Below are 26,522 nucleotides of genomic sequence, written 5' to 3' on the forward strand. Positions count from 1 at the left end.
TAATGCTTTTGTAAAGGATTATTAATGCTTTTGTAAGCATAGTACCACTTTATACCTTGGGATTGATTTACAGAAAGAAGTGAATTAACAAATAATTGGACTAATGGTGTTCTTACTTTGCAGTTTAATTGTGATGGGAGTGTGTATTTGACTGCTTGAATTCTCTCTGAACAGGTCAGTGTGTACAGGCTTGTGACCAGTTCTACTGTGGAAGAAAAAATTGTGGAGAGTGCAAAAAAGAAAATGGTTCTGGACCATTTAGTCATTCAGAGAATGGACACAACTGGGCGCACAGTACTAGACCGAGGTTCTGCCCCATCAAGGTAAGTTAAAATGGCAGAATATCCAGTAGTCTTATGTTTCTAGGTTGATACAGTGTTCAGTCCATTGAGGAAATGCAACTGAAGAATGAAGAGGCTGTAATAGGTTTTCCATGTGTGAATATTTTTTGGGGATAACTTTCTAGCCTTCAGGGTTGGGTTGACTTCAAATGTTGGTCAACAGGAGACGACTTGCTTGTAATTTTCTTCAGTTTGGAATCCTTTACCCTATGCATAGTTTGGTGCAGTATTATTCCCTTCTGTTTAGATAATGTTAACTGTCAGTCAGCTTACAAATGTTTTTGTGATACAACTGAATACATGTTTATTAAATCAGATGCAAAGGTCCATTGTTTACTGAAAAAGTCTTTGCAGGATGACAAACTTTGATTCAGAGAAAAAAACTGGAACGACTTTGATGAAAAATATGGCAGTCTAAATGTACGTATACTTTTACATAATGTCAGATATTGTCATTTTCTGCTTTGGGCTTTCCCAGCAGTGCTACGCCATTTAGCAAAGATGAACTTTGTGCCATATTGAAGTTTGGAGCGGAGGAACTTTTCAAGGGAACAGAGAATGAAGATGAAGAGGAGCAGCAGGTAATTATAGTTTTTAGTCTTTCAGCCACACCCCTGATCTTCTGGTAGGAAAGATCTACACGTAGCCTTCTCGGACAAGGGCGAAAAATCTCGGAGGGCCCGTGTGCAAGTTGCGCACGTTAAAGATCCCTTGGTGGTCTAAAATCGATAAGAGTAGGCTTCGGCTGCCACTCGGGCAAAATTCAAATTTCCTACCAATTGAAAATATTAGGTGTGTCCGGCGCGCTCATATGACCTTATGCAGTTGTGAGCGCTGTAAAACACTTTACAAAAAAAAAACAAATAGTTTTTACATCCTGCTTTTTTAAAAGATTGCTATTTTGTTTAAAAAATAGGAATTGGATTAGAGATAATGATACCCCTGTTTAAATTTATTGAGAAGGAAATGAGACATGATAGTTGGTTCAGTTTGTAAAGTATTATGAAAAGTGAAATTCAGTGCTTGGAAAATGTTTAGATATTTTACACATTCACAATGTATTGTTTGATTAGAGGGGAATAATTCAGGTGTGGACAGCCAATATACTACATGAGGAGCCAGTCAATTGAGATGTGAAATTCAAGTTTATAAGCTTATTAATTAATTGGGGTAAAAAAATGTTAATAGTCAAGGTAATCTGTACCATGTAGCATGCTAGCAGAGAATAATATTGACTATGCCATTCTTTGGTGTTTTTTTTCAGGTTGACATCGATGATATTTTGAACAGAGCTGAAGAGCATGAAACAGAAGCCCATGGTGTAGGGGATGAACTTCTATCTCAGTTCAAGGTGGCTAGTTTTGGCAACTTAGAGGAAGAGGCAGAGACGTCCAGGGCAAGCTTTGGTGAAGAAGGTAAGTACTTGCTTTGAATTGTTACGGATCTGCTGTAAAGGGGTTATTAATCTTCTCAAGGTGATAACAGGACTGTTCTTTCTAGTAAAATAATGCTGGCGATAGTAATAGTCCTGTAACGTTTCATACTGCTTGCATTCTTGGAGTTGTCAGTATTTGCATCGAATGTCAGAAGAGTTTTGATATGGTTGTGTGTGCCGAAATTGCTGTAGTATCCTCTATGTAATCTATTGCGACCGAGGTGCTTTCTTGTCGTATCTCCATTTTTTTCAAAAGAGTGAAAATGTGACTTCTCAACACTTTCCCTACGTAGCCCCCAGCTCATTGGATATTCCCTCTATACACAACTAAAATAATAGTGTATTCCCTAAAATCGTGTTTTGTGGGCACTATGTGTGACTTTAAGATGTAACTTGATTGTTCATCTCTTCTGGAAAAATATCTTTATGCTGTAAGATTGTTTTCTTCCAACATTGATGTAATTCCCAAATTCATTCTATATGTCGGTTGTGTGTGTGTGGGTCAGCTCCTTTCTAAGGATGCATTTGGTTAGTATTAACCTGGTTTCGTGTTTCTCTGTGTTCCTGTAGAAGAAAAAGATTGGGAGGACATAATCCCTGAAGATGTGAGACAGAAGATGGAAGAGGAAGAGAGGCAGCAACAGCTTCTTGATCTTGAGCTGGGGCCTCGGAACCGAAAGACTATCAAACAGGTGTGTGTGTGTGTTTGTATTGTCTAGTTGTTGTCAACTTGATGTTTTGTTTTTATATGTGAAAATGGCAGTGTTCCTTGATTGATTGTAGTCACATAAGATTGGGATGGGAAATTTTCTTCCAGTTGTTGGGCTGGTGTGTAGCTTTTGTCTGGTTTGTTTGTTTTCACAGCTGCAGGTTGATTATGACTCTGACAAAGATAAAAAGAAGAGGAAGGGGAAAAAGGAGTCTGACTCTGATGCTAGTGATGAGGAGGATGACGATGATGATGATGATCAACCTAAGAAAAGAGGAAGACCAAAGGGTGCATCTAAAGATGGTATTCGGGGTTTTTCAAATGCTGAAATCCGCCGATTTGTCCGCAGCTACAAGAAGTTTGCAGCACCACTTAAAAGGTAATATATCCTGATCTTGTTTTATTGCATATAGTGAAAGAGTGGGCTTGTGTTGGATACACATGTGTATGGAAAAGCTGTATAGATATACACGGAGTGTAAAAGCTAAGCTTCGTAAGTCTATAAAGTGCATTTCCTTAGAAATAAATTACTTTTGAATCAAATGTGTCTGAAATTGTACATTGTCCAGGCGGGTTGTATGAGGTATGAAAAGCAGAAAACTTAAAAGTAAAAATTACTTTCAAGGAATTCTGTCCCACTAAAATAACATGCATTGTTTCCACTGTACATGAGAAGATTACTATGAAGAAAGCTCATGCTTTAACCCAGCTCGCTTTGAGTCTTTGTAGACGTTGAAGAACGACGAATCTGAGTAATCTTTTCTACAATGTCAGTACTATGATTAATGGTAGTGTTTGTCAAAGAAAGATAATTATTTTAAGTAAATGTCCCTATCGTATGATGTAAAAGTCCTTTTAGAAGTTTCAGGTTTCCTTCTTTTAGACCAGGGGTAACATTTCAATACTTTTGATTTGAAAAAATCTTTTAGCCTTACAGGCCTGAACGCACGCTACCTTTGCTCTTTTGTGCGCTGAATGCATGCCTCAGCGTGAAAAGTGGCGTAAATCTAGGGCTTTTCTATCAGGAGCTCAGTGTCGAAGGCCCTGTCTGCCCTTGGGGGTTAGGATGCAAGGGTTGAGCTAGCAGAGTATGTCGGTACAGCCTTAAGGCGGTGTGCTTAGGGTCAAGGAAAGGCACAAGTGTTAAACAAATAGTCTGATTTGAACTAGTTCAGTTGATTGTGTAGTTTCCAACGCCTTTTCCCTTGAAAAACATTTGAGAACCAAGTGTATCAAATGTAATTCAGTCAAGGAAAGTCAAATGACATAAATGAATGCGTTTTATGTTTTCTTATTAACTTTTCCGAAGATTACCATGAAGAAAGCTCATGCTTTAACCCAGCTCGCTTTGAGTCTTTAGACGTTGAAGAACGACAAATCTGAGTAATCTTTTCTACAATATGTCAGTACTTAGTTCAGTACTATGATTAATGGTAGTGTTTGTTTGTCAAAGAAAGATAATTATTTTAAGCACATGTCCCTGTCGTATCATGTAAAAGTCTTTTGAAGAAGTTTCAGGTTTCCTTTTTTAAGAGTTGGGTAACATTTCAATACTTATCTTTGAGCCTTGCAGGCCTTTATGCACACTACCCTTTCTCTTTTGTGCGCTGAATGCATGCCCCAGCGTGAAGAGTGGCGTAAATCTAGGGCTTTTCTATCAGGAGCTCAGTATCGAAGGCCCTGTCCCCCCTTGGGGGTTAGGATGCAAGGGTTGAGCTAGCAGAGTATGTCGGTACAACCTTAAGGCGGCGTGCTTAGGGTCAAGGAAAGGCACAAGTGTTAAACTATATAAACAAATAGTCTGATTTTATCTAGTTCAGTTGATGGTGTAGTTTCCAACACCTTTTCCCTTGAAAAACATTCGAGAACCAAGTGTATCAAATATAATTCAGTCAAGGAAAGTCAAATGACATAAATGAATGCGTTTTATGTTTTCTTATTAACTTTTCCGAAGATTACCATGAAGAAAGCTCATGCTTTAACCCAGCTCGCTTTGAGTCTTTAGACGTTGAAGAACGACGAATCTGAGTAATCTTTTCTACAATATGTTAGTACTATGATTAATGGTAGTGTTTGTCAAAGAAAGATAATTATTTTAAGTACATGTCCCTGTCGTATCATGTAAAAGTCTTTTGAAGAAGTTTCGGGTTTCCTTCTTTTAGACCAGGGGTAACATTTCAATACTTTTGATTTGAAAAAATCTTTGAGCCTTACAGGCCTTTATGCACACTACGTTTTCTCTTTTGTGCCCTGAATGCATGCTTCAGCGTGAAAAGTGGCGTAAATCTAGGGCTTTTCTATCAGGAGCTCAGTGTCGAAGGCCCTATCCGCCCTTGGGGGTTAAGGTGCGAGGGTTGAGCTAGCAGAGTATGTCGGTACAACCTTAAGGTAGCGTGCTTAGGGTCAAGGAAAGGCGCAAGTGTTAAACTAAACAAATAGTCTGATTTGATCTTCTTCTGTTGATTGTGTAGTTTCCAACACCTTTTCCTTTGAAACATTCAAGAACCAAGTGTATCAAATATCATTTAGTCAAGGAAAGTCGAATGACATGAATGAAGGAGCGTTTCATGTTTTCTTATTAACTTTTCAGAAGATTACAATGAAGAAAGCTCTTGCTTTAACCCAGCTCGCTTTGAGTCCTAGAAGACTTTGAAGAATGATATATCTGAGTAATCTTTTCTTTTGTTTCGTCATCAACCAGTGCAATGAGAAAGATAACAAAACTTAGAGAATAAAAATAACTTTTTGTTGTGGTACACCTCTTCCATGTTGAGCTTGCTTCCTCTTTCTTGTTTATTCACACTATAGTTGAAGAAAGCAAGGTTGATATTAATGGACATTTTATTGTTCATACCTCTCACTCAGGCTCAAATATAAGCAGGAAGTGAATGAAGCCGTTTCATGAACATAGATCGGATGCATGATCCGTATTTGTATATGTTAGATTAGTTATGGGGCCATGAAATGCTTTCTGTGTTTAGTGGCTCTTAGACCCAATGGAAGTAGCACCAAATGAAATCGTTTCAAGGCTCAAAAGTGTGAAAAAGCCATTTGGATAAAGGATGGCCGTTCTTACATACTAAGAGACAGTTTAATTTTGTATGTTTAGTGTCTTATGGAAAGATTACAATGAAGAAAGCTTTTGCTTTAACCCAGCTCGCTTTGAGTCTCTTTAGACTTTGAAGAATGATTTTTCTGAGTAATCTTATGTAGTTTTGTTGTCTGCCAGGAGAAATATTGTTATAGGAAAACTAAGAATTTGGTTTTGGGCAACTGTTAACTCTTTGAAGACGCGCCCACTTGCCCCTCTCGATATCCTGTGACGCACCTTCTTTGCCCTTTTTTAACCAGGTCACAATTTTTTTTTCTTATCAACAGTACATAAATCACTTACACCAGTAACATGTACAATTTCTGTTTTTCTCTAATACCAGTCTTACCTCAATGAAGGCTGCAAGATAAATAGTTGCCCTCAACAGAAATTTTTTTTGGACCAGATGAGACTTGGAGGGGTCAGGTAGATCTAGATCTACCAACCAATAGTACAGATTCATCATCATTATCATCTGAACTTTCTTCTTTTTACCACTGCCATCATCCATAAACAACTCTAAAGCTTCTTCAGTCCGCATCAAAACATGTCGCCTGGAGATCGCCATTTTGTATTAAAAGAACTGCGACATTTCGACTGATACAATTGACCTAAAACAAAGGCCATGCAAAGCTATCCAATTCGAAAGCGAATAAAGAAAATCAAATTATAGGGCTTTGGACGAGCTTTTCAATGATATAGGGGTTGTCCACCTTAGACAAATAGTTCAGCAAATAAACACAGCGATAACGGTGGGTTCTCCTGTCAGTGGTTTCTTCAAAGAGTTAAATTTGTTAAAGATATGAAACAATCCACTTCACATGGTCACCTCATAATTGCATGTATACTGCAGTGGCTCAGTGCAGTAGTGCATGTTGCAGTGTCACGTATACTTAAATGAACAAATGATTATGTCCTATGGGTGTCCAAGAGTGTATGTGATGTTAGTGTTTGATAGTCCTAGTACACTGGTTTTGTGTTGGTCAGTGAAGGTATGGCAAAGTGCCATGTTTTTGTGGGTTTTTCAGTCCCAAAGTTTAATCTGTGTGACACTGACCTTCCACTTCACAATGCAACCTCTCCATGGCCTGGCCGTAATCCCAAACAAAACGTTTTTGAAGATCATATGTTTTCTTAGTATTTGTTATCAGTTCCACATTGAGCCATTGTTTCAACTTGAAAATTTTCACTAGAACATGTGACATGAACAGGAGACCTTAACAAGTGCAATGTTTGGCAATGAAACTATGGTGCTTTTCACTTTTTGTTTGTTTTTGATTTAATCCCCAAGTTAGATCCTCTTTTCTGAATAGTGCAGTTTTAGAGATATTTAGCTGACCAGAAAGTTGCTCAAGTGTTCCTGAAAATCTCTCTCATATGGTTAAATTAAATTTTACACTGCTTGTCAGAAGATTACAATGAAGAAAGCTTTTGCTTTAACCCAGCTCGCTTTGAGTCTCTGTAGACTTTGAAGAACAACCATTCTGAGTAATCTTTTGTACTGTATTATTTGCCTATGATATAAAAATAGATTTTTCTTCTTTGAAATAATGTATTTGATGTAATATTTATGGTATGAACGTGGGGGCAGTACCATAAGAACAGTGCTGTTGCACATATGACCCTCCTCCCAACATGGTTATTATGCACTCCTGATAAGGTGGAAAGAAAGCACACCTTTCATTTTTTATTAGTATCTTACATTAATGATGAGTGCAAATAGTACTGCTACCTAAGGAAAATTTCTAGGTCCATGAGTAACTGATAGGGTTTTTTTGGGGCTCCCCCCTCCCCCCTCATCACCAAATTAAACTTTTGTGAAGCATCATATAAAAAAAAGTAGAAACGGTAATAATCCTTTCCCCTTTTCTGACCAAAACATTTCCAAGTGTCTGCTATGAGGAACTAAGTATTGGATGTGGAAAGTAATCTCCTCTCTGAATGCTGTTTCAGCTTTGTCTGAGTAGACATTCAACTACTGTAATATACTGCTCATGTTAACTGTAATTTATATCTTCCAAAAAGTTAACTTAAGCTTGTGTACAAACCAGGCGTTGACTGTAAGATTAAAGAGCTGAAAAAAAAAGGATGTTTACCAATGTACAAACTGTCCTTAATGATGGCTTGGACAAACGGAAACAATTGGCGTTTTGCAGAAACTGTAGCATTGTTAAGTTCCTTGTGTTTTTAATTATCAACTTTGGATTCCTGTTAAGCTTGTGTCTTTAATGAAAGATTACAGTGAAGAAGTTCATGCTTTAACCCAGCTCTCTGAGTCTTTAGACTTTGAAGAATGTTAGGTCTGAGTACTCTTTCATTATTTGTTTATTTTAGAGAGAGACACCCCCGTTTATTTAAAAAAAAAATGTATATATTTTAGTTTCAATGCGCTCAGACTGTTGTGTTTTGTTATTTTGTGATCTTCTAGCAGGGAAATGGGATGGAGGTTTATTTTAACTGTTACCTTTGATTCTTTGCCAGATCACAGTGAAAAATTGATTAGCCGTTGTAGATTATGTTCTCTTGATTTGGGGGAAAGAAAGCACACCATTCACTTTGGATTCGGGGGATTAAAAAGCACTAGCTTTTTTTGCAACCACATTTAGTATTTTTCACTAATGAAGAGTTCAAAGAGTATAGCTACCTACGGAACATTTCTAGGTCCTTGAGTAATTGGTAGGTTTGGGGTTTTTTTTGTGCCCCTCCTCCCCATAGTAAATTAGCTAGCCTCATATAAAAAGTAGAGAATACTCATCTAGGTAATCCCTTCCATCTTTTGTGACCAAAACAATATTTCCAAGTGTCTGCAATGATGAACCAAATGATGGATGTGGAAAGTTATTTCCTCTATGAATGCTGTTTCAGCTTTGTCTGAGTAGACATTTAGTTACTGTAAGATGCTGCTCATGTTAACTGAAATTTATATCTTCCAAAAAGTGAAGCTTGTGTTTATACCAGACGTTAACCATAAGATTAAAGAACTGGAAAAAGGATCAACATGTTTACCAATGTACATACTGTCCTTAGTGATGGTATGGACAAACGGAAACAATTGGCGTTTTGCAGAAACTGTAGCATTGTTAAGTTCCTGGTGTTTTTAATGATCAACTTTGGATTCCTGTTAAGCTTGTATTTTAAATGAAAGATTACAGTGAAGAAGTTCATGCTTTAACCCAGCTCTCTGAGTCTTTAGACTTTGAAGAATGTTAGATCTGAGTACTCTTTCATTATTTGTTTATTTTAGAGAGACGCCCTCTATTCATTTACAAAAAAATGTTGTATTTTAGTTTTAATGCGCTCAGACTGTTGTGTTTTGTGATCATCTAGCATGGAAATGGGATGGTGCTTTTTTTTAACCATTACCTTTGATTCTTTGTCAGATCACAATGAAACTGATAGTAACTGTCATGAAACATAGAAATTTAATTGGGTTGCTGTCTGCTTTTTTAGAAGTGTGGTGAATGTTGAAAGTTAACTTAACATCTGAGCTTTGTTGCAAAAGGACTGAGTGGCTCATAGATATTTAGCCAACACAGTTTAGAAGTTAGTAGGGTTTTATTGGTGCTGAGCCATTGTTGACTCTGGTGCTTAGGCTTTGTATCAAAGATCACAATGAAGAAAGCTTATGCTTTAACCCAGCTCGCTTTGAGTCTCCATAGACTTTGAAGAACAATATATCTGAGTTGTCTTTGACACAAGTGCTCAAGTGCAATGGCTCAGTCACATACGACTTCAGCTCACACACACACAATTGAAAAACCCGACCAAAATGGTTGTAGTGTATTGCTTTTCTTCTGGTTTCTCATGTGTATTGCTTTTCTTCTGGTTTCTCATTTTCTACTCTTTATCTTCCTTTTCCTAAATTCAGGTTGGATGCAATAGCTGAGGATGCAGAGCTTCAGGAAAAGAGTGAGGCTGAGCTGAAACGGTTGATAGAACACTTGAAAAAGTCCTGTGAGGAAGCCATGAAAGATCATGCTCAAAAGCTGTTGGAAAATCCCAGTCTTGAAGGTAATAAATCGTGCCCACCCCTCCAACAAAATAGTTATCTGTTTAGAAATGAGATACCTTGTCTGCTGTGATGAATCAAATGAAGGATGGGGAAGGTTATTTCCTCTGTGAATGATATTTCAGCTTTGTCTGAGTAGACATTTTTACAACTGCAGGATTTGACAAAAATCAATTTCAATTTATTTGTATGAAAATTCAAAGTGCTTATTTTTTTACTTTTAAAGGTGCAAAGAAAACTCACAAGGGGCCATCCTTCAAGATCAACAGTGTAAGCATCAATGCACAGTCTATGCTCAAAGCTGAAGAGGACCTGAAACCTCTTGCAGAAGCTATTCCAGATGACAGAGAGCAGCGCAAAAAGTAAGTGACAAATAGGGGTTGCAAGTAATTGAATGTAATTTTATAGGTACAACCTGTTTGTGTAACGCACGCACGCGAAATGTCTTTAGGCCATTCCCAAAGGGTGGGACATTAACATCTCGAGTTCTTATGCACAGTAGAATTGTAATTGTAAATGGGCTGATTCATCAATGTCATGCTCGTGGGTGGTTGGCGGGTGCTCTGGTGTGGTTTGCTTCTTCTTTCCTATCAAACATCTATCATCCTTTTCTCCCCTGCTTCTGTTTTATGTTTGTTACTCTCTTGTAATACATCTAATCTTCTGGCGCTCATATGACCTTATGCAGTTGCCAGCGCCGTAACACTTCTACAAAAAAATATGTCATGCTCATAACTGCCTGAACTGCAACAGGGAACTGCTGCCTTTTCTTTTCTATTCCTTACTATCATCATTTTCCTCTACTTCTTTTGTATGATTGTCACACTAATGTGACCCGCTATTTCCGGGGTGCCTTGATAGTCGAAGCAGACTTTGTGCTGTTGAGACTAGAGAGGTGAGCAGAGTAAGTCTGATGCCCTGTAAGGACTTCTCTGTTGACATCCACCCCTTTGCGCTCATATGACCATATGCAGTTGAGAGCGCCAAAAAACCTCTACTTAAACTAAAAAACCTTTTTTGTGTCACCTGTGAAATTACTTGTTGTTATGAACCTAATGATGACAGAAAGGTTCAGTTTTCTATTTCTCCATTGTATAAAGACTCGAACAACAGGCTTTAGGAAAGTCTATGCTTAAATTTCACAACTTAATATGTTTTTTTTTGGATAAGATATTCCAAAAGCACATGTGGAAAGTCTAAATTTGTTTGTTCTCAGGTGGAGGCTGGATCACCAAGTGAAGAAAGTACATTGGGATTGCTTTTGGAACATAGATGATGACAGCAGTTTGTTGAAAGGCATCTATGAATATGGAATGGGCAGCTATGAGGCCATCAAGATGGATGAAAGCTTGGGACTTTCTGACAGGGTGAGCTGATGAAAATATTTTATTTTATACCATTCATTGCTTTGTGATGTTGTTGCTTGTGAGACGGTGGTGTGCTTTGATTACTCTTATTACTTTTTCCTTAAGATCTGTTATGGTCATGCGTACCTCATGTACTTAAGTGTTATTTCTGTGAAGTGTTATTCAAGACAATCTGAGGTGTGTTTTGCACGAGTCCAAAAAAAAGTCATGCTGAAAAGTTTTTTGTATTTCAGTAGTGTTAATCTACCATCTTTTTAATTAAACAAGATCATTGTAAATATGGGTATGCATCTGAGTGTGTGATAGAACGGTGAACTTTATTTTGTACAATCTATGTGCCACAGATTTTACCTGATGGGGAACTGAAGCCCCAGGCCAAGCATCTTCAAACACGTGTGGACTTCTTGCTGAAGATTTTGAAAGGGAAGGATGCCACCCCAACTCCTAATGTCAATGTAAGTAAAGCATAATCCTGTCCCATATGAAAAGGGTAAAAAGCTCTTTGAACATTTGAAGAGTACAACTTCTTAAAATATGTGGATTGAGTTGGTTGGTCCTTTTTGGCCATGGTCCTCTTCAGCCAGGTGTTTCCTCACTTTTTCTTCATATTCATCCTCCCTCCCTTCTTTCTTTCTCAACATTATGATAGTTCGTCTACATATCCATCCTTATTGAATTATGTTCTTGGATTACTGTGAGTTTGATACCAACTAATTCACAGTACAAATAATTTGAGGTAAAGTATCGTTTAAAGTAGGAAATGGAATAAATTGGTCAGATGGGGATAGTGATAAGCAACTGAAATTTAAACATTTTTTGTTGTATTTTCTCTTCCTTTTAGAAAATTGTCAAAGCCAGAAAAAGAAATCCAAAGTCCAAGGCAGAGGTGATAGATAAAGATGATTCCAGTAGTTCTGATGAAGGGAAGGAGAAGAAGCCACAGGTTGTAGATGCCCCATCCAAGAAGAAGCAACCCCCAGTGGAGAAGGAAATAAAGAAGGAGAATGATCTGTCGGACATCAGTGACAGTGAGCTGGATACAGATGACGAGTCCAAGCCGAAACCAAAGGCCAACAAAGCCAAACCCAAAAAGCCCAAGAAGGAAGTGAAAGAAGAGAAGAAAGAAAAAGAGAAGCCTGTGAAAGCCAAGTCGAAAAACAAAAAGAAGGTAACGTGAGATGACAATTGATGTAGTCTGAGGATGGGATTGATATGTGCTTCTTTTTAGTTTGGTCTCTTTAAGCCTTAGTGGTATCAAAGATTGTACATAACAAGATGGTCCAGTCAGCCAAAAAAGTGTCCGCCGGAAGTCAGCTCTTTGCTTCAGATGGCGCTGCAGTCTGTTTTGAAGCTCTCTTTCTTTTCTCCAGAAGAAGAATAGGAATAGCACCTCCTTGTGTGCGAGGATCGACTGCTGTTCATCAGCAGTTCGGGTTTGTTCAGAGGGAGTTTTTAGGTTTTTTTATTTTAATGACCTCTCGCCTTTCACTCTAAAGTCTAATTAAACGAAGAAAGCAGTCACCCCTTCCTCCAAAAGAGGTTTTTTTTGGTCAGCGTAACCATTAAAAAAAGCGTTCTTCCGAAATTTGAATTCTTATTTATTCAAAACCTTGTTAGTTTCACTTTGATTTTTTAACACAAGTAGGGTAACTTCGCAAAGGGTGCGATTTTTGAGGACACTTTTTTTAATTGGCTCAAAAAGAGGAGTGGACCCTCTTGTTATGTAGACTCTTTGGTAGTATCCAAACAATTGTCGGAAAGTAGAACTTAATCTTCACTGTGGAACATGTACACGGTCAAATGTCTTTCACTGTTGTGGTGTTAGTAATGTGTTATTCTCACATGAGATGTACTCCCTTTTATTTGGCTTGGTTCATGAAAGCAATATTCGCATTGTCTGAAATAGCTCTGTAGATTCCCTTCCACTTTCTAATGATAATCATGACATCTCTGGCCAAAGTGCTGTTAGATATCTTATATTTTATAGCTAGCCTTGTTTATTGGGGCTGAAAATCGACTAGCTTGGCATTACAGAGATGTGGAAATGGAGTGACGTGGGCCTGTAATTAAACGCATGTAATTTTTTTAGTATGGAGTGAAAGTAAAAAATACAGGTGAAGTTTTTAACGAAATAGCTTTTGATTCTAAGAGTGAGAAAGACATTGAAGATTATTTGACTACAAATGTTTTAACACCTTAAGGGTTGGGGTCACTTGCTGCAATGATGTGACCTTGAAAATTGTCAGTTTCGGTCACGTGACGCAGTTCTGCAACAGGCCCAAGAAGTCCGTTGCAGTCACTCTCCTGACTGGGTGATCAGATGGGGTGTTTTGTACTACTGGCTGTGTGACTGCAAAGGGTTAAAGTTGGTTGTGGAAAATTTTGAGTTTGCTGGATTTAGCTCACCACTTAAGATGTAGGGGTAGTGGTGGATCTGTTGGAAGTGGTGTTGTTGGAGGGAGATTTGGCAGTTGGAATCCAAACATTCAAGCTGTCGATAATAACCATGTTAACCGAAGGTGGTATCTTGTCACTTCAAAATATTGAAAAACAAAAGGAAAACTTGTGCTTTACGAAAGTTCCTTAAATTTCCTAGAATATTTCCAGTCCTGATCAAAATTGGATAAATCAAGGAATTTCTTTATCATTTTGTGGGGCAACCCAAAAAATAGCAAGTTGCCATGGAGGCTGGATCAGCATAAAAAACCCAGTCATGTTCGTTATTATTATGGGAGATTATTAGCTGAGACCTTGAGATTCTTTACAGGAGCTTGATAGGGTTTGGAAGATTAAAATCACTGATAGGTCTACATGTAAGTAGTTTTGTTTTGTTCCTGTGGGTAGCGTTATGTGTAGCTTATATTTGCCTGTCAGTGGAAGTCAATTCTGTCAGACCTTATATTTGTATATTCTTTTGTTTTGTAACTTTATGAAAAAATTACATTTTCAGTTGTCTGGTCCAATGCATTTCACTGCCTCATCTGCCCCCAAGGAAATTGGAGAGGAAGAAGAGGAAGAGGAGAGGAAAAACATGGATCCAAAGACCTTTGAAGAGGTATGGTTTGAATATTTATACAGTGGAAACCATATATAACAGGCCCGGTAATAACAGGGATCCGGTAATAACAGGGATGTTTAAAATCCCTGTTTTTTCCTGCTCTTTGTCTCTATTAAAAGTTATCGGCAATAACAGGGTCTCATCAGAGGCCAACCGGTTATAGCAGGGACAAAGGCTTGTTAACAATGTGTAAAAAGTAAGAGAGAGAGGACGACCGGTCGGCCTAGATCTAAGCCTACTCCTTTCATTATGGTCACCAACGACGTCAAGCGCAAGAGAAAATGCCTTTCAATGGACAAAAAATACAAAATAATCCAGACTGTTGACAAAAAGCAAGCTCCACTGGCAGAGATTTGTCGTCAGTTCGACATTCCACAAAGGTCAATTCCCACCGTTATCAAGGATAGAGAGAAGAAAGTGGCAGCATACTCCAATGAAAAGTTTGCTCTAGATCGAAAGAAGATGAGACTACCTGATGCAGATGCTGTGGACCAAGCTCTTCTGATGTGGTTTAAGGAGGCAAGGAGAAAGTCGGTGCCAAAACCCATGTTCGTGGGTACTTGTAGCTAGGGAAACTACCCATGAATAAGTACAGCTAGATTAGTCCACAAATGCTCACTTTCCTTGCGTAACGGATTTAACAGGGATCGGATATAACAGGACTTTTTCTCTATTCCCACCATCCCTGTTATATCAGGTTTCCACTGCAGTCAAGAGGAATTCATAAACACAGATTTAGAGTCGTAGGTCTGTATGGTTACCTTTTTTAGTCAGTGTTGCATTATCAATCTTTTTACCAGTGGTCCTTTCTTCATAATAGTGGCACCCTTTCTGCAAAGGAGAAATGGCACCTTTGAACGGCTCTCAGATGATACTCCTTTATGGTTAGAATGACTGCATTAATTTGGATTTGATTCACAGGGCTGTATTATATTGAACATTCCTTTTTGCAATTTTTCAGCTCTAAAATTAGGTTGGTAAGAAATCTCTGAATGGTGTTTCTTGGGGGTAGATTATCTGAAAGTAGTTTCTCCAATGGTGGATGTTACTTTGGGCAATAGTTTGAATTGAGCTATTTTGGGCAGATATTTGATGGGGATTAATGCCTGTTTAGTATGTGATAGAGTGATATATGTTTTTTTTCTTTGGTCAAGTCATAAAACATGAAACCTTTTTTAAAATGGTGTTTCAAGGGTGCTATATAATGTATTTTATGACAAGACTACCGGGCACAGATGATTTTTGTGATGAATGCTTTTGCTTTAACCCAGCTCGCTTAAAGTCATTGCTATGACGTTGAAGATTGAAATTTCTGAAAAGTCTTCTGTGCATCTACAAAATCATGCGCATCAAAGAGTGCAGCAGGTTGAGATTTTCCCAAGCTTATGCAACTTATCTCTACCCTTTCGCCCCTTCCGCAGTATATCTTATTTGATTTTTTTGGTTTTTGGTCAGTAATTGTTGATGAAACTGTGGATTTTGCTTCTTCACAAATATTCTTTTGCTCAAAGCTGTATATTGTATTGGAGTTACAGCCCAAAATAATAAATTGTTCTTGGATTTGATAAATGATTTAACATGTTTTTATAATGTTGTGTTTCAGTGCAAAGAGAAAATGCGCCCAATGAAGAAGGTTTTGAAGCAACTGAGTGAACCTGATGAAAGTTTAAATGAGAAGGAGCAAGTATCCTTTATTCGAAGCATCTTGCTGAAGATTGGCGACCACATTAGCTCTAGCATAGAGGAATTGTCTGATCCAGAAAAAATCAAATTTTGGAGAGAGTAAGTTACCGTATGATTTACTAGGGGAACTGTCTGTCTGTTTTTATCTGTTTTTTTACTTTGTCCATGTTTTGTTGATTTTTCAGGCATGGCAGCGATTCATGTTGTGAAATGCATGCTCTGTATCTTTTTGTCTGATCATTTTTTAAAGCAAATTGAACTCGGTGAAGAATGATCCCCAATGGTCGATCGTTACATTCCTTAATACTAGTACGGAGAACTTTTTTTTTTGGATGAACTTAAGGTTTTGTGTCAAATTGGTTCCATGCCATATATCAGTCAAGGCAGGGTTTTGAATTAATGTGCGCTGGGAATGCTTTTTTTTTTTTTGCTGTATGTCGTATGTTTATTTAAAATGCTTCATTGAATATTTTTGTCACCTAAACGACTTGCCTTAATCAACAACACTTCAACTTTTTATTGGTGTTTGAGTAAGCAGAAGTAATTTTGAATTATTTCAGTTGTATATTGCTTTAGTGAAGAATCAAAATTGAGTGCGATTGACCTTTGTTCTAGAACTGTTTTTATCTTTGTCTAAGTGGTTTGGGAGAAATTAAGGGGGACAGTTGGATGAAATACTACACATGCATTTTTGTCCTTTCTTTTGTTCTTAATTGGTAGTTTTATTTTTTAAATTTTATTTCAGCAAACTGTGGTTGTTTGTTTCAAACTTCACCACCTTGAATCACAAGAAATTGAGAAAGTTGTACAAAGGAGCTTGCAAGAAAAGGGATGATGACAGATTAAAGGACAAGAAAGGAAAAGACAATGTAAGTGGGGTTTCAGAGACTGCCACAGCCGGAAGAAAACTAATTCCTTCTTTTTTAGTGAAAAGAAACATTGTAGATTAGCATTAAAAATGCTTGCTTTTGTTTGACGCTTCATTACACAATGAGTGAATAAATATGTTGTCTCCCCCAATGACAGAATGACAGATTATTTATGACTGAAGTAACTTTTGAAAAAGACAAATTGTGTTTAATGTTCCCTGGTGCTGCAGACTTGTTAATCTAGTAAGTTGTGTGTGTGGGTAGTTAGCAGGTGCTCTGGTGTGGTTTGCTTCTTCTTCCCTATCAAACATCTATCGTCCTTATCTCCCCTCCTTTTTTTTTGTGTTTGTTACTCTCTTGTAATACCTCTAATCTTCTGGCGCTCATATGAGCTTATGCAGTTGCGAGTGCTGTAAAACTTATATGAAAACTAAAACTAAGTTGTGTGTATCTCTTGATAAGCACATTTTTTTAGGCTGAACAAACTGTTCTGAGCCAGCTTTTATTAGCTTAAATGCTGTCCCATCTGCTTTAACCTTATCCGTACGCCCTGGGACCATTTTGTACCCCCGCGGTTGTATTCTTCACATTTTAGAATACTTCTAGTACAAAAGTCTTTTTGAAACTTTCAGGATTTCTCCAAAAATTATTTTGACAGACTGCTATGCCAAGTGTACTGATTGGATTATCCTGTAAATTTCCTGTTTGAAAGTGGTGGCGTAGAGTTCCCCACGTCGTATGGATACGATAGTGAAACAAGAAGTACGGAGAGGGTTAAAGAAATTTACCCTACTTGTCTTTACATGAGAGTGTATACACTTCGATTCTATTTTTGCAGGGAACCGACTCTAGACAGAAAAACAATGCCTTGAAAAGAGCGCATGACAAAAGTGATAAAGAAGGTAGCTCGTCAAAGAAGCATCAGTCTGCAGGCAGGAATGATCGTTCTCATCACCATCAGCCACATCACAAAGACAGGTTAGCGTATAAACCAAATAATTCATTTTTGTTTTTTATTGTAATAGATGTACGAACATTTTTTTCCCCTAATTTACCTGCCATGCTATTGAGTTCAAACTTTGTGTAGATATGTGCCTGCATGCCTTGTGTAAGTGTTGTGGATAGGCAGAATGTGTTTCACATCTTTTTTTTTCTGTTAAAGTTTAATGTCGATGTTTAAAGTTTTTAGAAGCATGCGATTGTATTGGTACGTGTATTCTCTGTTGTAGCAAGATATTTGTTTGAGTCTTAACTTTCTGACATGAGTTCTGTTTTAAAGATGATCAGATTTTTGTTTAGCTGTTTTTATGTTTTGCTAGAATAACTCACTTTGAGCAGTGAGCTAAACATTTGAGCCCTTATCTTAGTAATATTGAGTCATATGAAGTCGCATGAATTTTATGGTGATACATAATTTTCTCTTAGTCAAGACAAGGTTTTTAATTAGAAATATTTAGTGTGCACTGGGAGTGCCTCACTGTTTTGCTGTATTTCATATGGTGAATTGAAGGGTCTCACTGCTCGCTGAATGTTACTCTTACTCTGTGGAATTGATCGTAATTTTTCGCCTAAGTGTAAACCATAATGATTTTTAAATGGATCAAGGCACATCTTGTAGGTGCTCTTTTAGTCTTTTGTCTTTTGTCTTCAAAGATAGTCTTAGATACGTTTATAATTGCAACCTGTGACCGCCTACTATTTGATTTACAGTCATGTAAATAGCAATCACAAAGGCCAACATCAGAGAGGGCCAGGAAGTCATCACTCACAGTTTCGCTCGGGTGTGCCAACCAAAGATGCGTTGACCTCTGACTTAAGTGTGAGCAGCAGTGGCAGTCCGGGCAATAACTGGACGTTGGCTAGTCCACTTTCTCGCACAGAAGATGTTTCCCGCAGCAGGTTAGCCTGACACTTTTTTCCTCAATTTTGAAAAACCTCATTTTTCAAACGGTTATTTTTTTTTTTAGTTCCCTTCCCTTCTTTACCTTGCCTTCACTTTTGTTTATGCTACAAATACAATGTCTTTATAATATATAGCTTAATTCTCATCCTGCTCCCTTTCCCAAACAAAATCCTTGAATAATCTCAACTTTAGGACCCTTTCACTGTCATGAAAACTTTTCTTCTCCATTAATGTTTTTGCTGTGATAGCAGCTATGTCTGATCTGTCTACCGCAAAAAAAAAAAAAAATTGCCTTTACACAATTGCACCTATGTGCATAAAAATTGTATTTAAAATTTTAAAGTGGTACATATTGTGTCTATCCACATGTAATAATTTTCAGAAATATACGATGTTTTATATGTGTTTTAATGTCTTTTTATGGAATGCTCTTATAGATGTGATGGTTATTGTACTTAAATTTTATGAAAGTTTGATATTTTCTGGAAATCCTGCTAAGTCAAGGTGGCACTCGTAGCACTGCCCATGTCACTGTGTGCTTGAATGTGTGTAGTGTAGACTTTGCATTTGGTGTAAAACCTTGCTTGAATGTTGTTCACACCTGTTCTGTGTTTTGTTTTTCTTTTCTTTTTCATTTTTTGATCCCCTATTCTCACCGACACTGTCTAAGATAAAAGTCCATGTATTTGAAATGTGTGATATTTGTGAAGATAAATGGAAAAAAGATGGATCATTGGAAGATAAGTGATTCAATGGGCATCAAATAAAACATTTAAAAGGCACCTGTAAGCTAAGTGTGGTGGGGTAATGTGTCTGTTAGTGGGCTGATCTAACAATAAAGCTTTCCTTTCTGCGGTCCCTTGAATTTTTGGGTAAATTTTGTATATTAGTCATATGCCATTCCTTCGTGCTAATTAGTTACTCCAACATAACATTATTTTTTTGTTCATAGCACAGGGCCACCCACTATATGTTCATGGGTTTCTTTATGAGTGTATACCCCCTATCGGAATTAATTGTAGAAGTAAATGATTTAATAGTTGATATCTTTACTTGCATATGTTGAGGTTTCTGACTGGTGTTTATGTTTTACATATGGAAATGGCAGTTATCCCATTCTAACGCTGTAAAGGTAGTCGCACCCTTCATGTGTGAGAAATGGTAATTGAAAATAGCTTCCTTTGTCTGGTATTATACAGAAAAGATGTCACCCCCCCCCACCCCCCCCCCCCCCCACCCCCCACATGCTCTGATTTCATATGCGCAGTCCCACTGATTCTTAGTCCTTTTCTTTCTCAATATTACGATGTATCCTTTGCTTTTTCTGTATTTAGAAGTTGCACTGTGCTCGTTGACTTATTTCAACAGAACTCAATATGCAGACTGCATGGTTGTTGTCATGGGTATGTTCATTGTCTTCTATTTCTCAGATATGATAGTTCCTCACATATGTACAACCGTCACCCTCATTCCCATCCCAACCCCTACTCCTCACATCATGAGTCTCATCGCACTGACAGGGCTGATTCCAAAGATTCTTACTACAGGTGAATATTTTCGCATACTCATAGTATGTGTGGTGATGCTTGAGAACAGGACTTTTTGCCTGTCACTTTTGTCCTTTGTCCAAGGTTTATTTCATACATATGTATGACACCATTTATGCAGTTTTCTTCAGTATTCTAGAACCAGGAGTAATCAACTGCATAGATCTTTTTTACAGTTACTGACAGGGCATGCGTAGATGTGTCAATGTTTATTATCAGTGTAATGCTTGTGCTTTAATGTAACTTATCGTCATTTCATGAGGTGTTAAACAAATTATCTCACGTTTTTTCTTAAGTTTAATCACCTGCACTTTTCAGTTATCGTCAATGGTAATATGAGAGAGTGCTTGCGCTACACTTCACATGTTATCCATTCTTTTGTTCCTTTGGCATTCTGTCTCTTTATCCTTCTGTCACTCTTGTCTTGTATTGTTGTCTTTGTCTTTATTCCTTCATATACTTGCGTCTCATTTTTTTTTGTTTTTAAACTCCTGAACAATTAGTCATTTCCTCCTTGTGTCCTTTGAATAATGTGCAAAATGCACCAGTGTCAATGATCTGAGAAAACATACTTTTTTTGGTTTGTATTCTTTATTTGTGTAGTCTTTATTTGTGAGCTTCTATAAAGGTAAAGTTTAGTAGTGGTTCTTTGTGTCACTGGTAACATTGTTTATTTGCACTCTTTACATTCAGTATAGCTCGTGTTATGTCTTAATGAGCTGTAAATAACCTAAGTGAAAACAGGTAATGCTGCTGCAGTGCTGTAAATGAAATACGGTTTGCAAAAAGGAAAAAATATGTTTAAATTGTCTACAAAATTTCCTCATTGATCACCAAGTTGCTGTGCAATGGACAGTGTTTTATACCTTTCAGGAAATGTGTTTCATGATGGTTTTTCTTTCACATAGTAGCCCTAGAGACATGTTTTTCGCGATTGCCGGAATAGTACTTTTCGCCATTTTTCCTTAGTTAAGATTATGACATTTTTTATAACATAAAAAACAATAAATCGTGTAAACATGTTCAAGCACCTTCCACTTGTGCATTTTGCAGGCCTGATTTATTTTGTGGAATACATGCTGTGGCCATATCTTGTCCAGGCAGCTAGCATTGTATGAAAAATTTGTTCCCAGACTCATAGTTGACCCTGAGTCGGACAGTTTGTAGCTGTTACTCAGCCATCATTGCTGCTGTAGGTGGCAGAGGGGAAAACTGACTCGCCATTCTCATTTCAATAGGGGAATTGTCCTTGTCTACTCATGGGAATTTGTAAGCCTTCAAGTGTATTGTGTTCCGTAAACTTCTGCTATCCAAATGCATTGGCTTCAGACTGGTATTCACATTGAGATTACCTGAATCTCCAGGTTCAATGACAGGCAAGGCCCAGGCGGACAGCACTATCACAGAGATTACCGGGGTCGAAATGAGCACCGAGCAGGGTACCGCCCAGACCCGCACCGGGGCGACCATTACCGTCCAGAGTATGGCAACCATTACAGGGACCAGGGCATGTCGCAACAGCAGCACTACAGTCGGGATCGGGCCTCAGACGATTGGGGAACAAATAGGTAAGGATTGCTGTGATTTTCAGCTCATCATGAATACTGTGTTCAATATTCTGTTGATGCAGGTTTGTTTTTATCCCTCTATTATTTTCTTTAATTATATGCTCTTTACTGGAACCATGGCCAGGTTTGGTCTGCTGTGAAAGGTTTAGGCCTACATTGTGAGACTGAGGTAATTTCACCAGCAAAGTTATGGCATTTGTACGAAGAATGTAAACACCCTTTCCTCTTTTAAATAGATTTTTAAAAAAATTTCACATCACGAGTGCGATGGCCTTGTTTCAACATTTGGTTTTATTGTCTTTCCCCAGTCACCACTCATACAGTGGAGATCGCAAGCGGAGGAACAATGACGATTTCCATGACTGGGAACGGCGTCAGAAAGATCCTCGCATGGACATGAAGACTCGCTACCCCCCTGGCCAGCCCCCTCCCCCGGGGGATTCCCCAAGTTTCTCCCACCACTGACCCTAGCCCTGCCTCTGAGGCAGGAAGGACTCGATTTGCAGGCATCATCAGCTTCATCTCCATTTCAGTATCATCCCCTTCTCTCTCACAAACCTGTTTTTGTTTCCGCCCCGCCTCCCCCAATTCACATTAATTGTCCCCCTGTGACTTAGTCTCCCATTTGTTAGGTGTTCTGCCGTTTGTTCTTCTTGCCGTAACAAGAAGGGCCAGTGTGATAATACTTTGATAAGCATTCCAAGCCTTTGTGGTAAGCAGGAATTACAGTTCCCTCTGTTGTAGCTTTGAAGCTGCAAGTATCATGCAGATCTGGAAAATACCATGCGAACATTACAGGGGGAAACAAAAGCTAAGAACACAGAATTGTAGGATAAGTTGCTTAGTGTATGCCTCTCTTTTTTTTTTTAAGGTCGGCAAGGAAGGGGAAAAATTGTTGGCGCGACTTTGGTTTGATTTCCGTCCTTCCTGCCTCAGTGGCACCACGTTTTCACAAACTTCTGCTGACTGATTGATGGATGCAAGTTGTTATTGAAGTGTATGATTTAGTTTGAGTTTGCCAGTTCAGACGAGTAGGTATACGATGAACCTGTGAAGTCTGAATTACCTTTATATTGAATCCCTGACCAATGCTTCCCGTTCTACTGTTTTTGCCTTACACTGAAGTGGAAAGTGACTTTACAAATTGATAATGAAGTTAAAAGATGATATGTTTGGAATGGGCTGAGATAAATAAAGACAAAGGTTTTGTTACTCCTTGCACAAGTAATTGTCCCTTATATTGGCTGGCTTTAAAAATTATTTGAAATTGTTTAGATGATATGGTCATGGTCATAAGCACATACGCAAGTTCATGGAAGGGAAGGAATGCCTTGAAAACTGGGGTCAGAGCCAAGCCGTTTGGCCAGGGCAGATCGGCCAAATGATAAATGTTTTCTATAGTGGTGAGTCCTCCTTGTTGAGTGGTTATACTGGCAGAAATACTGAACATTGTGACTTGAATTTTAGAACTGTTTTTTTTGGAATAAAATTACACTGTCAATGTTTTTGTAATTTGTTATTTTGTCATTTTCAGCTACCAGAAGAAAGTGGGCGTTGGCCCCGTCTTTTGAGATTGTATAGTGCTGTAAATTATGTGATGGATTTTTGTTCCACAACATTAACCTAGGAGTACTTGCCTCTCATGACTCAAAAGTGACTGGGGAAACAGGTTAGCTTTTACCACCGTCTCAATAATAAAAGTATAACTGACCTCAGCACATGCATTATATCTTACAAGGAAATGTTATTTCCCTTCAAGAATTTCTGACAAAGCAACTTCGACCACGAGAAATGTGAATTGGTCAAATGCACACCTTTGCAAATTTTATGGGTTTTTAAGGGACTACCCTTGGTATGGAGGCAGGTCCTACCAGACCTAATGCATTATTTTGCGTATTTAAAATTAGTCACTGTACAGAAGTGACAGCTTTAAATGATGGTTCCCTTCCTCTTGTTAGCTGTGTCCCTTTCTGACATGCACCCACAAACAACCTCTTATTTGATCCAAGGTTGCATGATACGAGTCTTCCAATATGAGAAGATCCTGGATTGGAATGTCATTTTTCTCTAAAACTACCTCGAGAAGCTGCTTTGACAGCTTTTGAAACGATCTGGTAACGTTCACATAATTCTTGCAATTGCTAAGTTTAACTCGTTCATATTTTTTTCTAATCTGTAAAATACCTTTGTTTAGAGCAGAGGCCTCCAGCAGTATGTGAAAATAATCCCTGTTTTAAATGTAGAATTGACATAAGTTCTGAAGTTAAAGAAGAATTTCTGTTCTTCCAAGCTTTCTAACGGATGACAGGATTTTCCACTTAAAGCCCCCTTATGTATTTTTTTTTCCTTCCCCAAATTGTAAAAATTGGTCCAACCTACCCAGAAAAGGGCTCTATTTTTTTCCACACTTCTGTCTCTAATAAATATATATTTGATTTTCACTTTTTGCTCTAGTTTCATTTTCTGTTCAAAGCTGTGTCAATTTTTACAAGACTTACTTGGAGTCATTGAAAGTATGGTCACTAAGAGGAAGTTTTTATCCTAAAAACGTAGACTTGGCTTTGTCTCTGTCAATTGTTTGCATCTGGCCTGAGGGGAAGTGTTGTACCAGTGGCATGGTGTCGTTTATTTGGACTGTCTGCTCTTGTGCTTTGTCAGGAACTTATATGAAAGCACAAGGGTTGTCTGAAAGGTGTGGGGGCTTTGGGCTAAAGTTTGTGCATCATTCAGAATTGTTATATTCTTGCTGCACAGTTTGTTGTTTTTCTTTTTGAGTGAAAATTGTTACAACAGTATTCTTCTGAAAAACATTATGGCCTTTCTCTGAGGATACAAGATGGCTTTGGTGAGATTTCCAAATGTCATGGCTGTGCTTTGAACATTTTATGTGGTTTAACAACAGGAATGTTGCATTTAATATGATGTATGTTTGGTATGCATTGAGATTATTTGAACATCTTTGGACTATAATAATCTGTTGTCTGTTTAGGAGTAAATGCTGGAGGGAACAATTTAGCCTGCATGCCTACCAAACCAGAAACCAATTGACCAAAATCTGTAGCTGAAACAATTTGAAAGTTTCGTTTGGATGTTTCCACTAACATGATTCGACCCCTCCTGACGAAAAAAAGGTTGGAATGCCGGATGTAGCGTTTTAAGTGTGGCCGTGTAGTGATTCATTGGCCATTGGCCCAGCTAGAGCTAAAGAAAAATTTAATTTTAAATTCCAATGACAAATCTAATGTTAAGTTCATTATCGGCACCTCGAAATCAACGAAGGCTGCGCATAGACCACTTGTTTAAGTGCGTATAAACTTTTACTAATTTAAAAAGTTGTTAGTTTGGTATTCCTACCTTGCTTCCTTTAACCTTTGATCTGTTCTCGTGTGATGGAATCTACCAGACTGAATTGCCTCTTCCTGACAAAATAAAAGGTTGTTTCTGCTTTGGTGGACATGCAACCATTGGGTGCAGAGCTGTCTGGTTTCTTGGTCTAGGTTGCAGATATAATGAGTTGTGATTAGAGACCCAAAATAGCACCCCTTATTTAGCTTGTCCTTGCTTTTCTTTTGTTATAATGCTGTGTTTGTTGTGAAGAATTAGAACTGGAAGTTGTGTGAATTTTGCCCAGTTTAGATTCCTTGATATTATTTGACCTGTGTAGGCCTACTTCGAGGACAGGGCTCTTTCAAATCTCTCTTATACAGTAGAATCTGCTTATATTGACATGCTTTGGGAAGTGGATTCCATGTCGATATGTAAAGTACCAAAGACTGAGCAGTGCGAGGCGCACTCTACACACCAGTTCAAGCTTTCTTGTAGAATGGGGTGGGAAGCGGAGTGAGTGATCGGGAGTGGAAGTAGGTAGGTGATGCCCAGTGCTGAGACGCTCACGTCTGTGAGGCACTACTGTCTTGGAGACTACACTGTGTAGGCCCTACATGACCTACTAAAGCCTGGTGTGTTGAAATAGCCTACTTGGCGTGTAAGTGGACTTAATGAAGAACTACTGCGTTGACCATTAAAGCGTGGCTCTCCCCCCATTTATGTTCGTGGGCTTCACTAGGTACCTAGGAAGCATTAGGTACCTAGGAAGCATGTCGATAAAGCAGAGTGGGTCGAAAAAAAGTTGGTATAAGAGAATTTGTTTTGTGAAGATATTGAAGGAAAACTTTCGTAATTGTCAAAATGTTGATAAATCGAACGTCGATATAAGTGGATTATACTGTATAATTTCATTTTGGTATATAAAAAAATTGATCAGAATATTAAAGCACTTTGTTTTTTATGTATCTTAAGTTAAGTCTTAAAATAGGCAGCTCATTGTTTTGTATCCAAATTTGTTTAGTTTTGTTTTCTCTGTTAAATAAATTTGACTCTACATAGTATTGATTGCTATGCTGTGGTGGCAGATCTTTTGATGTATCAAATAGTATGAAAGGATCTTAGTGCACAGGAATGTGCTTTGCTTATTTCATGGAAAGTGAATAGGATTTCAGTTTTCAAGATTAGGGGGTGAGAGGTTACACTTCTAAATGAGGTAACACGGAGTACGGAGAAGTTTCTGTGTACTGGGATAGGTATTTAAGTGTGCAAGTTTTGAGAGCAACACATATTGATGTGACTGAGGTGTTCATTTCTGATGTGCTACATTAATGTATTGCATTTGTTCTTGTACATGACTCCTCATTTCATGTATATAGTGTAAATATGAAATAAAGACATTGATGAAAGTAATCCTTTTTTTTAGTGGGCACTTTCATTTTTAGTTGTTGTTTCGTGCTGTTTTAGTTTTGTTCTTTTTCTGTTGTCTTTTTGTTCATAGGTGTGGTATTGTGTGGATTCCCTCCAGGGTACCAAATGTTGTTATGCTCTCCTTACTCTCGAACAGTGAGTGAAACAGGAAAAATTATGTTTAGACCTAAACTTTTTTCATTGTTCT

General features: G+C 38.0%; 1 protein-coding gene and 1 long non-coding RNA gene across 6 annotated transcripts in view; both read left to right on the forward strand.

Moving 5' to 3' along the window:
* LOC101852194 (chromodomain-helicase-DNA-binding protein 1) overlaps nucleotides 1-26,317 on the forward strand; it is a 52,784-nt gene extending 26,467 nt beyond the window's left edge. For 2 of the 5 annotated variants that reach the window (XM_005103620.3, XM_005103622.3), the window contains 18 exons: nucleotides 175-323; nucleotides 820-922; nucleotides 1,606-1,756; nucleotides 2,347-2,468; nucleotides 2,641-2,864; nucleotides 9,445-9,587; nucleotides 9,812-9,947; nucleotides 10,802-10,952; nucleotides 11,297-11,407; nucleotides 11,794-12,120; nucleotides 13,903-14,007; nucleotides 15,614-15,792; nucleotides 16,439-16,562; nucleotides 17,401-17,540; nucleotides 18,273-18,461; nucleotides 19,896-20,012; nucleotides 21,377-21,580; nucleotides 21,889-26,317. In XM_005103620.3, the coding sequence (XP_005103677.1) occupies nucleotides 175-323; nucleotides 820-922; nucleotides 1,606-1,756; nucleotides 2,347-2,468; nucleotides 2,641-2,864; nucleotides 9,445-9,587; nucleotides 9,812-9,947; nucleotides 10,802-10,952; nucleotides 11,297-11,407; nucleotides 11,794-12,120; nucleotides 13,903-14,007; nucleotides 15,614-15,792; nucleotides 16,439-16,562; nucleotides 17,401-17,540; nucleotides 18,273-18,461; nucleotides 19,896-20,012; nucleotides 21,377-21,580; nucleotides 21,889-22,045 (2,832 nt within the window). In that variant the 3' untranslated portion in view covers nucleotides 22,046-26,317. The remainder of the gene's footprint in view (nucleotides 1-174; nucleotides 324-819; nucleotides 923-1,605; nucleotides 1,757-2,346; nucleotides 2,469-2,640; nucleotides 2,865-9,444; nucleotides 9,588-9,811; nucleotides 9,948-10,801; nucleotides 10,953-11,296; nucleotides 11,408-11,793; nucleotides 12,121-13,902; nucleotides 14,008-15,613; nucleotides 15,793-16,438; nucleotides 16,563-17,400; nucleotides 17,541-18,272; nucleotides 18,462-19,895; nucleotides 20,013-21,376; nucleotides 21,581-21,888) is intronic. The other 3 variants (XM_005103621.3, XM_005103623.3, XM_035971131.1) reach the window with 3 other exon arrangements.
* Nucleotides 2,879-9,261, forward strand: LOC118478153. The gene is made up of 2 exons (XR_004858852.1): nucleotides 2,879-7,876; nucleotides 8,787-9,261. It is a non-coding gene; the product is annotated as an uncharacterized LOC118478153 (long non-coding RNA).
* Nucleotides 26,318-26,522: the final 205 nt, after the last annotated feature.

Source organism: Aplysia californica, unplaced genomic scaffold (assembly GCF_000002075.1).
Source record: "Aplysia californica isolate F4 #8 unplaced genomic scaffold, AplCal3.0 scaffold00382, whole genome shotgun sequence".
In the NCBI taxonomy this organism is placed as follows: Eukaryota; Metazoa; Mollusca; class Gastropoda; order Aplysiida; family Aplysiidae; genus Aplysia; species Aplysia californica.